Below are 14,650 nucleotides of genomic sequence, written 5' to 3'. Positions count from 1 at the left end.
GGCAGAAGGAGAAATTAGATTTTTTTTTAAAGCATTATGACAATATGGGGTTATGTTTCATGAGCCATGTTTCTCCTAAAATAATGGATAGTTTGGGGGAGTTAATTACAGTAAACATTATTTCCTCATGATGATTTCCACCTAATGACAGTAAGGTCTGTAAGTGAGAGAGGTTGAGAATTTGTCCATCAAGGGTCAAAACATTGTAAGACAATGAGGTAAAATTGAGATTAAGTCCTCGGCCCCTGGCAAATTTTTGATCAATAAGTTCTGTGTCCCTCCCGAACTCTATGAACTCAGAGACATGAAGCATGTGACTGGAGACCTTGAGGTCAGTTTGGAAATAGATAGAGTGGGAGATTTTAATTATTTTGAACTTCTCTATTAGAGTCCTCCTCTTATTAAATAAGACTGACCTTGTAGCAGAACAGCTTGAATCCATATGGCCCATACCACCACAACAGAAACATAGGGGGAACATTCTGCGTCAAACTTATTCCTCAAGAGATAAATAACTTCTCTGAATTTGCCAAGGTTCCTCATTAGAAGGAAGAGCTGTGGGAAATGTAGAAAACCCGTGTGACAGGTCTGTCGGTGGTCATCCCGGTGAGATTTATGGATTCATCCTTACGGCACTTCTCCCTCCTCCTTTCCATTAGCCGAAGATCAATTCTGGTTTCAAGGCTATCCAAATCTTTAAGATCATTATATTAATCCCTAGTAGCAAGTTCATCCTTAATATCATAGTTTCATCCTTGAAAAAATGTGTCCATGAGGTCCTCCTGGTCCACCAACTGCTTGCAGAAAGAGTGTGAAAATCAATGATAAAGGCAGTAACACTCCTCTTACTTTGCCTCAGGGTAATAAATCCCTGTCTGCCTTTCTCTATAAGAAAGTTATCGAGTAATCATTAACTGGAGTATACAGACACTAAAACTAGCTTTTAACTGCAAGAAACAAACAACTCAATGCAACAATTGAGCTAAAGCATCAAAAAGTTTTCTTAAACTGCTAAAACGTTCCAGAAATAAGTAAAGATTTCTTAAATTAAGTGTATTTTCCCTCAATTTGATAAGCTCATTGGTAAATAAGATGATTTGCCAGTGGAATTAATATTTTTACCCTTAAAAAAGATAATTACATAATATGCACAAGGAATAAGACAATGCAGTTGTTGTTTTCTTATTTTAAATGTAAACTTACCTCTTCAATTCAAGAAAAAAAAAGCACTTATTTTAAGCATAAATGACTTATTTAGATTTTTTTGCAGTCCATTTAAATAAATCTGATCAAAGTTGTTCTATCCAGACTCTTCAGTTGGAAACATTTTATCTTCACCAAGTTCTAAATTCTGTAAAACAATTTTTTTGTTGTCTGATTATTAATTATTATCATTGTTAACCCACTAATTATTGGTTTTCTAAAAAAAGTGAGCAGATTAACCGATTAGCAAATTTTCCAGAAGTGCTTTTAAATATGTTTGACCATAAAGCCATAAACTAGAAGCACTTGAAAAAAACTTTTTAACTGTTAAGTTGCTGGTTTCTATGAAACAATGATAGAAAATCTGCTGATGTTTAAACACAAACAAAACTTGGAGCAGTGTGAACAACTCATGTTTTTAAACAGGTGTCATATATCTTTAAAACCAAAATACAATTTTAATTTGTTAATTTATTCACTTAACAGACTTTGGAAAAACAGTGTGGAACATAAATAGAGTGAAACACATGGTTTTCAGGTTCAGGGACGGCTATTTTTGTTGCCTATATCGAGAGTGCTTCCATATCACCCAAGACCCCCCTCCTAAAAGGAAAGCAGAGTGGTAAAGAATATTGTATAACTAACTTAACATTTTGTGTATAGTGGTAAAAGTAACTCAAGAAACGTATTGATTAGATTTTATACATGCATATTTTATATATGATTATTATTATTATTAATTATATAAGTAAGAAGTATAAAACAAACAAGATGTTTTAGAACTTGGTACATTGTTTAAATTGGTTATAAAGTATGTTTTTAAAATGCTGGTGAAGGTTCTCAGCCATCCAGGTCATAGTCATTCCAAAAAAATTAAAAACCATTCCGTTGGATCCACTTTTCAAACTTGGAAACCAAGTCCAGTCCATAGTTTTAAACTTTTTTAGAATATTTTTTTAAAAGATATATTTTTTTTTTTACATATATATATAAAATATACTTTTTTGGAATATTAGGCAACACTATCAGTTTTTTGTATAATTGAATCTGTGACACTCTGTGCTTCGCCTTGCATAATTCTTGTTGTTGTTGGTCTCAGTATTTGTGTGCATCACCACCTAATGTCTCCTCATTATTACATCTCTCTCCATCTCAGCACCCCTGCTCTCCCCTGTAATTACAACAAATAGCGGCTCTCTCAAGCTGTAGAGGGTGCACTTGGAAAGTCGCTTCAATTGATCGAGTTGCAGTAATACACCATGCTATGCTCCAAATAAAGTAACGGCATTGCAGAAATGAGAAAAGAAATTAGTTATATCTCTGTGTTATTGACAAAATAATGCTGTTACTAATGGTGTTACTAAGAAAACAGTTTGTGTCTCAATAACTGATTTAAGGCACATTATGTCACTATGCTTGATTGGCTAGCCAACTGTCCTGATCTAAATTCCACAGCGAATCAATGTGCTATTGTCAAGAGGAAGATATAAAGCACCAGAGACACTGATGCATACAAGCCAGAAGCCACAGTTAAGGCAACAAGGGCTTCCTTAGCACCTCAGCGGAACCACATCTCCTCCAAACCATGCTGCATTGATTGGCCAGCCAACTGGCGTGATCTAAACTCCACAGAGAATCAATGTGCTATTGTCAAGAGGAAAATAAAACACACCAGAGCCAAAAATGGAGACAGGCCGAAGGCCAGTGCTGAAGAAACCACGGTATCTTTAGCACATCTGCAGAACCACATCTCCACACTCTACACCCTGCATTGACTGGACAGCCAACGGGTGTGATCAAGAATCCCAGGAAAAATCAATGTGCTATTGTCAAGAGAACTATAAAATACAGCAGAGACAATAACGCAGAGACGCCAAATGCTGCTTCTAAGCCATCAGGGCTTCCTTAACACCTCTGGAGAACCACATCTTCTCTGCATCACCTGCACTGATTGAGTTTTCAAGCGCAAATGCTGACATTTCTATAAGGACTGTATCCCCACTTACAATAATAACATATGGACTGTCCTCTCACTCACACACATACCATGGACTGTTCCCCTCACATACATACACAATCTGTATACAGTCTGTATAATCTGTAAATCTTATCTGCCATTATTTATCTTGTATTATAAACCTGCTAATACATTAATAATTATTTTCCAAATATTATGTATATTCTGTATAATCTGTATAATCTGTGCATGTAACTCCCATATTCATATTTATACACAACTTTTTACAGTCCCTAACTATTACTTTTTGCTTGTACATACACCTGTAATAATATTTATATCTTGTATAGCACATCTGGATGGATGCAAACCACATTTCGTTGCTATATACTCAGGACAGTGCAATGACAAAGTTGAATTCTATTCTTTTCTATTTCTATTTTGTGTTTTTTCTACAATAATCATCATTTTTTTAAGATATTGAATTTAGGGTATTTAGCTGTAAGGGAAATTAATTACCACTAAAGATGTTTTTGTTTGATGTTTATAGTTTTAGACTTTGAACAGGCATTTGTTAAATAAATAGTTTTTATAATATTCTGACTAGTTTTTTGTCAACATTGCATAAGAATTCAAGTTTTCATTGTGGGAAGGAGGTGGCATCATGGAGGCGCAAAGATCATTAATGCGTTTAGCAAGTCCTGGTCTACCAACTGCTGACTCACTAGATACTTGATTTTTTATTTTTTTATTTTTTTTATTCATAAATATATATATACATTTTGTTTTTATTTATTTATTTATTATAATTTTTTTGTGTGTGGGATCAGAAAAGCTTGTCTCCTGCCCTTTTTAACCCGTCCCTCCTTCTCAGAAGGTTAAGTCACCCAGCACCATCTGGAAGGCTGCACAGTTTGGACAGCAGCTCTGCCCTTTTACGCACGATCTCCTGTTTGCACCCCGCTGGCTGCGGGCGCACAGCAGCAATCTCCTGTCTTGGCTCAGTGCGCTCCTACCGATAGACCCGACAGCAGCACCTGAAGCGGCCGGTTTTTACTTAAATATCGCATGGACCCTTCTTTTCTAAAAAAGAACAAGTCTTTTTCACCTTCCCAATGGACATTTACGCTTCAGCGCTGTCACCGGCGTTGGACATCGGCACAGGATGCTATCTGCTGGTTTTAAGTAAGTAAAAAAGACACGAATAGTTTTTGGGGTTTTTTTGTTTGTTTTTTTGATCAGAAAAATATTCACATTATTCTGTCTTAGATTTCGCTTTTTTTAATATCCGTGCAGTCGCACTTTACACTTTATGTCAGCTGCTTCAGGATATTTCGATCTGTTTAGACACAGCCAGAAAAAACAGCTGTCCTGCTTTCAGGGAGATGTTTGGGTATGTTGTCCCCTGACGTCTAATCTTAGGTAAACCAATGCAGATGTTATTTGTCCGCCTTTCTAAATTGATTCTGGGTAAATTTCAAAAACTACCTGTTGATGAAATTACCACCTTTATGGGTTTATAACCGGCTTCTAAAATAGAGACAGAATTACGCACAAATAGACCGCTGGAATCAGTCAGAAGACTGCAATTCAAACTCAGTTGTTGAAGATGGTCCCTGATATGAGATATTTTATCTGCATCCTAAAAAAACAATTTTATATTGCACTATTATTCAATATAAATGCACACCCATAAATATAAACTTCAATCACCTATAAGACATGGGTGGTTCCAGACAGGGGCCAGTAGAACATGTCCTGGCCCCTGTTATGGCCCCTGTACTGAATACATAATACTCAAAGAAATTCTAATGATGATATTTTCTGGAACAGACATGGTTACTGATAGGTCCTTTGGATCAATTTCATATTTTTTCTTTACAAATTCTGTTTTACTAATCATTTAAAAACAATAAAGTGATAGTTTCAGTGGTATTGAGATAGGATCCAAGTTTTCATCTGCTAAATTTTATTTTATTTCCTTTTTTAAGCTGAATTTATCTTTTTTTTTTTTTGTTCTAATTCATATTTTATAGAAAACTGTAATTTTAGCTTAAATTAAGTCAAAAATATGTAAAATTCCTAAATTATGAATGTATATGGATCTAATAAGACATTTTTTTATTTCAATTAAATCTAATTGAATATAAATTTTACTTCATGCTGTTATATAGATATATTTGAATCCATTGTTCTGTTTTTTTATATCATGTTTTTCTGTGCCCCAATGAAAACATACTGGACCCCTCCTGGCCCCCTGTTACATTTGGTCTAGGACCGCCAGTGCTGTAAGATAAAAAAACAAAAAAAGAGAGAGAGAGATATTTAAGCTTTATCCTGGCATAAATACAGTGGGCACTTACATAGAATAGAGATGCATCAGTTTTTGTTGACATACAGTGTAAAAAACATTCCTTAGAGATTCAGGTCCATTTTGAGGTGATGTCCTGGTGCAGATCTGCCAGCTGATCCATGATGCAAATAGCCTGTTCAGCCATATCCCAAATGTGTCCTACTGAATTCTAATCTGTTGGCTGCAGAGGCCATCGACTACATTGAATTTTCTTGATTTAATAGCTTGAGTTTATTTGAGTTTTGTCACATGGTGCATTGCCCTGCTTTAAGGTAGCCTTGGGAAAAAAAGGGCTACATTGATCATTCAGTGATGGACATGATTAGAAACAATAATAAGGTAGGCGGCTGCTTTAAAATGAAGCTCAGGTTTTAAAGAAGCCCAAGTGTTTCAAGAATATATTCTCAAACTGTTACACCACCAGCAGCAACCCAGACCATGGCCAATATAATGCCCAATTTATTTGTTAATATCCTTGCTTTTATTGGATGTAAAATTCAAATCGAAGCAATAACATGACTCATTGTTTATTATGTATTTTTGTTGCTTCTGACATGTATCTCAGTCTACTTTCACTCGCACTCATAGAAGAGTGAACTGTGGTTTTCTTGGAGCTGCAGAACATGTCTGCAGAATTTTAAGTAATAACCTTTGGCTGCATAAATCATAAAGAATGAATTTGTCAAACACCATTCAGAAAAGAGCAAACACTGTACCGTCAATTCTGCTGTCTTGTCAGAGACTTTGGGGCTTACCTTAAACTTTTTATCATCACTTAGAAAAGAAGTGCATAGAAAACTAAGCAACGTCTAAGTTAATTGAATAATTAGCCTGTATAAAATTATTTACCACATGCTCGCAATTAAAAATCCATCTCTTGTTCTTATTGTGCTTGTTTTAAGAGTGTATTTATATTTAGCTTTACTTTGAATGCAGACGAAAATCCTTTGCAAGCTTGTCCATGTTGCTCAATAAATTAAACTTAAAAGTAAAATTTTAGGTAAGTAATCACTCAAAACAAATATTGATTATTTCTTTTGGTCATTTTGGCGCACTGTAAAATATGCTGGATATAGATGATTTATCTTGCAGCAAATGTGTTTATGTCGGGAATCATATGGAGCTACATTAAATGCTATACATTTAGAGTTAATTTAAACTCAAAAACATGTTTTATCCCTGAACTACTACATAGAAAAATGAGATTTGAAAGAGTTGTAAATTGTTGTCTTAGTTCTCTGTTCTGTAAAAGTTATGTTTTTGATTTGACAGACGGTTCAAACCTACTCCCCTCACCCTAAACCCAGGAGAGGCAGATGTCAGCCCCCTCAGAAATAATAATGCGGTCATGGGAGTTTGGTTGTTTGGTCCAATTGTGTTTTATGGATTGGGAGAAGGCTCATGACTGTGTGTCTCCAGGGCTTTGGAGGGCTTCCTCAAAATATGGGGTGAAGCTTTCTTAAAGAACTATCAGTGTATAAACAAAATAACAGCAGTGTCTGCAATCTTGGCACAATGTCAAGAATATTCTTAGCATATGTTGGTCTGCAACGAAGTCTGGACCTTTTCATTGACCTTTTTATGTGGCTTTCATGAACAGGATTTCAAGACATAATGCTGAAGAGGCGTTGTCTAGCCTTTCCTTTATGCAGATTGACGTGATTCTGTTATCTTTGCAACCGATTGTGAAGGAGTTGGAATGGAAGCCATCTCCTGGTTATTGTTTTTAAGCAGAAAGATGTAGTGTTCCCCTCGGGCTAGAGCTGAGCCTTAATGCAAAGTTCTCAGTGGTTTGTCCCCCACCTATAAAATATTGATCATGACTGGCAGATTGGACAGATGAAGGGCTCAGTGGGCATTTATAGATAAAATTGTTAAAGGTTGAAATATAGAGCTGCAGATTTTGCTTTTGCGGTTACAAGTAGAACTTCTTGTCCTCACGCAGGCAGCAGGGCAGCACTGTGGGGAGATAATTTCATCAATAGATTCTTAGCTTGGGCTTATGCCTGAATCGGGAACAGATTAAAGATAGTGTTTATTATTAACTCATCAAATCTATAATTTAGGTGGGGAATTTTTAGTACTAGGTAGCTAACTTTTGCAGATAACTTTTAACAACATTCTAAGTAAATCCTCATTAGCAGAGCTATTCACTAATCTTCATGTGCTGTATTGAAGGAAGGAAGAGCTTGGTAAATCACACATGTCTGCTGATATTAGCCTAAAATAATTTTCCTGTAACATCAGAAATTCCTAATATCAGACATCTGAATATCTCAAGGCAACTCATCCGTTGTAAATCCGAATGCAATTCTGTGAATCTGTTATTTACACAACAGGATTATTTTACCACATCCTTTTCTCCTCTAGTGTTGTCATGTGCAAAAGCTCCAGATGGAGGAATAGTAATCAGCTAAGATGACAGTGGCTTTGACAGTCCTCCTGCTATCTCACACATTACATCTGCCTCCAGCCCTGACATAACAGCCAAAGACACATACAGACAGTTAGGTCTAAATGTCACATTCAAACTGGGCTGAAAGTACACTAACCGCTGCCAATGATGATCCAAACACAGAGCAAAGCCAAGATTGCTTTAAATAAAAACTTACATTTTATTAAACTTTCATATTTTTTCAAAAGATATGATTTATGTTAGAAGGGAAAAAAAATCCTTTACTCGACAATTGAAAAAGACATTTTACACATGGAAAAAGGGCAAATGGTAAAGCCTTGATTCAATTGCATGTTTTTAAGAAACTTAAATTACCATTAACCAAAAGTTTTTCTTAGGCTTAACTCTACCCACTTCTGTCCTTATTTATAATGCTTAGAAAACAAATAAATTTGAGCAATCAGCCAAACAACAAATGTATAATTATAGACATGCCAACAGAGTATAATGGATGGTTCTTATACACTTTAAAAATATATGATTAAATAAACTACAGCGCAATAAACAAAGCATTAAACTCCAGTGGAAATCATTTTATCTATATAATCATTTCTGAAACTTGTTGATTTCACAATAGCTAGGAAATGATATTTATAAAAATCTATGATTTTAATGAGACAAACTTTGAATCAGATCTAAATTGCCACTGCAATTCACTGCAATTTTATTACAATTTCCTTTTACAATAACCTTAATCATGTAAATGTTCCACTCCAAGGTTTTCAGTTTTCCATGTCATTAAGATCTGGCTTGTCCCAAGTCAATTGTTGCAGGAGTTTACAATAACTGTGAAAAAGTGCTACATTCTTCTTGCATGCAGAAATCTAGGTGCTAGCTGCAACTCTATTTTCATCTGCATGGTTAAAAATACACATTAGGCATATTACTGCCACCTAAAGGGCTGTTGGGAGAAATTTAGTTAATTACTCTTGTTAAAATTAATATGACTAAAACTGAAAGCCTCTGTGATTTGAAAATTGCATTTTGTTAAATTGTAATTATATTGCAGATGCAATTAGCTGGGCAGCACTAGTGATTGCCAAATGTTGTTCTGTGGCTGAATCACAGCAGGACAGACTGGGGCACTTCAATGGGATCACTAGGGACAAACTGCACTTGAAAGACCCATTCCAAAATAATGAGTTTACTGGTTTATTAAAGAAGGATTTAAATGATTGAATGTGGTGATGAGTCATCTAGGAAGATTGGGTTAAAGAAATGTGTGTTTAAGCAGCAATTAGATCTACTAACCCAATTTATTTATTCTACTTCTGTTAGAAGGAATAGAATTAATTCTAGAAAGCAATTAAAGGAAACTTGGGGAGAGATACCCAAGTCATTCAGTAAAGTTTTTTTTCCATATGCTAACAATAACATATCCTAACATATCCTAGTAAACTTCTGAATTCAAATAAAAAAAGATAAGTCCCTTGGTATTCTGGTGTTTAGCAAAGAGAAAGGATTATTGTGACCCTTACTGACTCAAAACAGGAAATGTTTAGTCAGCTTTTGTGCAAAACAGTGGGAAAATGCTTCTGTTCCCTCCTGCAGACTGTTTATATATATATATATTTGTAGATTTTGTTTTTATCATTTTGTGTGTGGATCAATAAAAGGAATTGTTTCAAAGATTACATTTAATTCTTTTTTGTACTAATCATTGAAGTTGTTAAAAAAAAAAGTGATTAAATGGCCAAACTAATAAAACATTTATGTCCTGATGAGGTTTTTTTTTTTATAAAGTAGGGGCTGCGTTCTGTGGAAAGCCACAGGGTAAGTAAAGGAGATGCTTCTTTAATTCCTTGTTTTTCAAATGGCAATGCATAATTCAGTTTCTACCATTTACCTTTACTCTCATGCTGCATCCACTCACCACTTCCGTTTGTATAATCCCTCCCAGTCAATAGAGTGCTATAGACCAATATTGAGCTCTGTTAGCATTAGAATGATTAAAGCGTCCCTGTTTATATCTCTGTCTTGCACAACAAACTGCAACCCTGCGGCTTGTTGGGCAGTTGTCCTATCAGCTATAAATTCCCTTTATGTGGTGGAAATGTTAGATTTAGTAGAAAGAAAACAAAAGCAAGTGAACTGTTTTGTTATTAGTTCTTTTGTATATTAATTGTGCTTTGCAGGCATTAGTTCTAATTAAATCTAGCCAGTGAGTGTATATAGAAGTGTTGAAAAGCCACTTTTAAGGTAACATGTGTCCCCATTGATTCCTTTTTGTTCTTGTTCAGTGAGTTTTTAGAGCTATATTGGCTTAGATTTGCCTCCTTGAAGGTAATTTTCAGTGAGCTGGAAGTTGATTTGGCCTCTGTGCTTCTTGCTTTACAGTCCCAGAGTGAGTCTTTTGTGAGGTTCAGAGTTCAAATTAACTTTTGGCTTGTAGAAATCTGTTGAGGCTTTCTACCTCAGCAGAATAAGTATAATCATCCATAAAAATTATTATTGGTATTTTTTTTTCACAAAAGTTGTTTAGTATTTCAATAGCTGCATGTTCTCCTTTAATAAAATAACCTTTTAAGATTCAAACTGTTTTTACAATCCATCACCGATGGGCAATACTTAGCTTTACAGTGGTGGAATTAATGTATTTGTCTACTGAGGATGATAGTGATAGAGACCTTCAATCCCACTGTTTTTTTGTGCCTGCTTTATTCTGATCAGGCTTATGGGGAGTTGGAGCTCACAGTCCCGTTGCTTGACCAACATAGAAACATATGGCTAAGCTAAAGTTAATATAGTCCAACCAATTAGTTTAGGACATATGTTGTAGCACTTGGATGCTCTAATGCGTAAATAAAAAAACTGAAACGTACAAGGACAAGCAAACTATTCTCAGAATGGCCTGACAAACCAGATAGAGATGACCTTATCAGACTTGCACAACTCTGGCAAAAGGATTTGACACTTAATCTGTCTAAAGTCTGGAGAAAATGCAGCCAAGCCTGATGTGCTGTCTTAATTCCAGGACTATTCCTCATGTTGTAAGGATGAAAATACCAATGAAAATGTAACTGAGAATAACAGCATTCTGTTTTTTAAGTGGTTTATTTCTCATTCGTTATATCTGCTGGAATGTTTGTAAATGTGCATCTGTATTTGGGAAATAATTATCACCATAGTAACAAAGACATAGTTTTGGACTTTTCCCAGATTTGTCAAATGCTCTGGTGAAAACGGTTTTAGAAAGCTGCAGCTTAGCGAGAACAAATGCGCCCCTTGTAAGCTAAATAAGTGATTTGGTCATTTTTTCCATTAGCCTGTCAGATGTTTTGCAAGATCTTGATTTATCCAGTTAAGGAATGTTGAATCAATTCATCCTGGAGTTATAAAACCCTGAAAAATAAGGATGCCGAAATAAACGGATTAGGGTCATTTTTAATCGAATTTGAAAATCATATGTTCTGAGATAACCGTGAAACTCTATTTAATTCAGCACTACATTTGCATTTAGCAACATTATCTAAACTAAGAACAAGGATTTCATTATATACTGTTGTGTTTTAAGAACAGCCATTGTGCATTCCCTTATTGGTAACCCTAACATTTACTTCATATGGGTTGTTATAGATTCAGAATTTTGTCTTTTGTCAATTTTGTTATCTGGAAACATTCTGCTTCAAAAACACTTTTCGGAATTCAACATTGGGGATTGATTTAAACTCTCTCTCATAGTTAGAGGCATTACAGGCTTGACTGTTTATGCACTCAGGTGTGGCTTTTATTTAGGCTGTGATATGGTGCACTCAGTCTGTTGTTTTGTCCCAGAGAAATGTTCCCAGACACCAAAATCATGGGTTCTCATGACGGACAAATAACCAAATAAATAAGCACTCATCAATCTGCTCCTTTGTGAGTGTACTGGTTAGGATAATTGAGTGGTTTTGATTCCGAAAATAAAGAAGGACAGAGAAATCATCAGTTTTCAGCATCATCAGCCCTGACTGGCAATCTGCCATAAGAAAACTCAAGAATCCCATCATTTTTTTTAATCAGCGAATGCACCTAACACATAGTCACAGTCTTTACTATTACTGCCTGGATGCAAGGTAAGATGTTTCTAGTATTATTTAGGTGAAGGGGCAGATTTGCTTGATCTGAAATCTGTGTAACATAGATTTTTTCACCTGTACCCAACCACCTTAGTTTCCTAAGACTTTTGTTGGATTTCTGGCATTTCAAGAACCTTGGTTTAACAGGCAGGATGTATATCCAGCCCTATATGCTTCCATGATCCCATCTCAGTCATCCTTCTGGAGATGCGAATAGAGATGTACAAGACAAGCAACCATGCACACAGACTCACTCTTAAGGGCAATTTAAAAACAATCACTGAGCTAATAATCATATTCTTGTTCTGAGACCAGAGGACAGGAGAACCCACACAGGCTGAGACTTTCTTGCTGCAAAGCAACAGTAGTTCCACTGTGGTCCATTGGGAACAATATCGTGGCCTTTCTTAAGAGATATCCAAATCTGCCAAACATCTGTTTTGCAATTTTTAAGCTTACCAAACAAACTGAGAAGGGGGATTATTTTCAGTGCAGCCATTCAGATAAATATGTATGACCGGAGGGTCACTGGTTTGTATTTCAGATTTGGGTTCTTTCTGTGTACTTCTAGCTTGTTCCCACTATCCAGGTGTGCAATTTCTCCTGTTTCTGCCTTCAGATTGTGTAAAGTTATTATTATTTCATTAATTTTTGGAGTAATATAATTCCTGTAGATCTAGAGTGAATGTCATCTAATGGTCCAGATGTTAGCCTTAATGCTTGGATATCAAAGGTTGCAAGCAATGTAACACTGGTAAAACAAGAGAATTCAATGACAGCTGTAAACGGATAGTCAGAGGCCTGGTTTCCAAGAATCAGTTTCGCAGTTCCTTAACTAAATACATAAAATAATAATAATAATAATAATAATAATAATAATAATAATAATAATAATAATAATAATAATAATAATAATAATAAATAATTTTCAGGTTTGGAAATAAAGATCAAAAAAACTTTTCCTGATAAGATTTTTTTTTTTTTCCTCTCAGTTGCCTTTCAGGGCTTTGGTATGTTAAGGAAATCTCTGTGTTAAGCTTTCTCTCTCCAGTTCTTTTCCAGAGAAGAGATTCACTCAGTACAAATATAATATAAATATATACATACATACATAATATATATGTATTAAATGACAACAGATTTTGACAGAAATTGTAATCTTACTCAGACCACAGAAGTCTCCCTGACTAACAGGAGGCAGCGCTTATCAACCGGGCTGACCTCTCGTTGGATTCGGCCTCGAATCACAGTTAAAGAAGCATTTTATTCAACAGCCACATCATCACATCATTACATCATAGATGTTTGTAAAAGAGGACACATCCATGGCTCCAGCCTTATAAAACTATTACACAGTGTCCCAGATAAAAACACAGAAAACTTACTGTTAAGAAAGATCCACTCTGTGTGTTATGTACATAATGAAGAAGATAACCATATAGCCTGACAGAAGAACTGTCCTAATTAAGTAAACTACTCAGGAAAACATTAGTTCTGACATGCAATAGACAAATATTATTAGGGTTAACAGACTCACACATCATAATTCTAACACATAATGCTTGGTACTTTTAAACAATGTAATCAACGTAATTTTTATAATGGAGCAAAAGTTTGTATGAAGAGATCTTTTCTGAAACAGAAAGACAATAATAGTGATTTTTTTTAGAAAAAAAATGTAAGGATTTTTTGCTATGTGTAATCACAGCACTAAAGTGTCCATGTGACATAACGACAGGTTGCTTAGGTTCTTCCCAGGGTTTTGCTGGGATAGGCTCCTTTCTATCCTGTTCAGGCCAAAATGATCAAAGGAAATAGGATCAGTGTGTTTTGACTTTATTTTTCTCTCCTTCACCTTTCTAAAAAACAATAATAACCGCTTCTAGTAATTCCCTTTAAGTAACTTTGTGTTCCCTTGCATCATTTTAATCCAAATCTAAGGATCTTTGCATAAAGTTTCTCTCCATTTCAGCTGTCTCTCTCTCTCTCCCTTCTGTCTTAGCTGTGCTCTCTGTTGTGGGAAACCTGCTTGTCCTCACCATGGCATTCAGGAGATCATCAAGGCTGAAGCCGCCAGAGCTGCTAAGTGTGAATTTGGCCGTGACAGATCTTGGAACAGCCGTCACCATGTATCCCCTGGCCATTGCCTCTGCCTGGAGTCACCACTGGCTTGGTGGAAATGCTTCCTGCATTTACTACGGCCTGGCAGGCTTCTTCTTTGGGATTGCCAGCATCATGAACCTCACCGTCATGGCCATTGTGCGTTTTGTTGTGTCCCTCAATCTGCACTCTCCAAGTAAGTAATCACACCCTGAAATGACTGGCTTAAAGTAAAGGTAACTTTATTTATTTATTTTTTTTATTTTTTTTTAGTGTATTAGTTTTAAACTTTCTGATTGTTTTTTAATTAGAGCTGAAACAACTGGATTTACCATGATTAATCCAATTACTAATAATTTTCAAGTAATATAGTAATCGATAGAGAGCCTAAAACATGCCTTTTGCTGACAGAGAAACCCACTAAGAGCAGTAATTAATATAACTAACTATAAATACATTTGTAAAAAAATATATATATATAATTATTTTTTGTATTTAAGATGAAAGCAAACTTTTTCTTCTGT

The 14,650-nt window shown here is 35.4% G+C and overlaps 1 protein-coding gene across 1 annotated transcript in view; it reads left to right on the top strand.

Annotated features, from left to right (window-relative positions):
* The first annotated feature begins 4,091 nt into the window (after positions 1-4,091).
* opn5 (opsin 5) overlaps positions 4,092-14,650 on the top strand; it is a 25,695-nt gene continuing 15,136 nt past the window's right edge. The window contains exons 1-2 of the mRNA XM_015394578.1: positions 4,092-4,345; positions 14,029-14,322. Coding sequence (XP_015250064.1) covers positions 4,276-4,345; positions 14,029-14,322 — 364 coding nt within the window. The 5' untranslated portion in view covers positions 4,092-4,275. The remainder of the gene's footprint in view (positions 4,346-14,028; positions 14,323-14,650) is intronic.

The sequence above is a fragment of the Cyprinodon variegatus genome, unplaced genomic scaffold, assembly GCF_000732505.1.
Source record: "Cyprinodon variegatus isolate N-32 unplaced genomic scaffold, C_variegatus-1.0 Scaffold25, whole genome shotgun sequence".
Lineage (NCBI taxonomy): Eukaryota > Metazoa > Chordata > Actinopteri > Cyprinodontiformes > Cyprinodontidae > Cyprinodon > Cyprinodon variegatus.
Note: the sequence above shows the minus strand (reverse complement) of the source record. Positions and strands in the feature narration are given on the sequence as shown.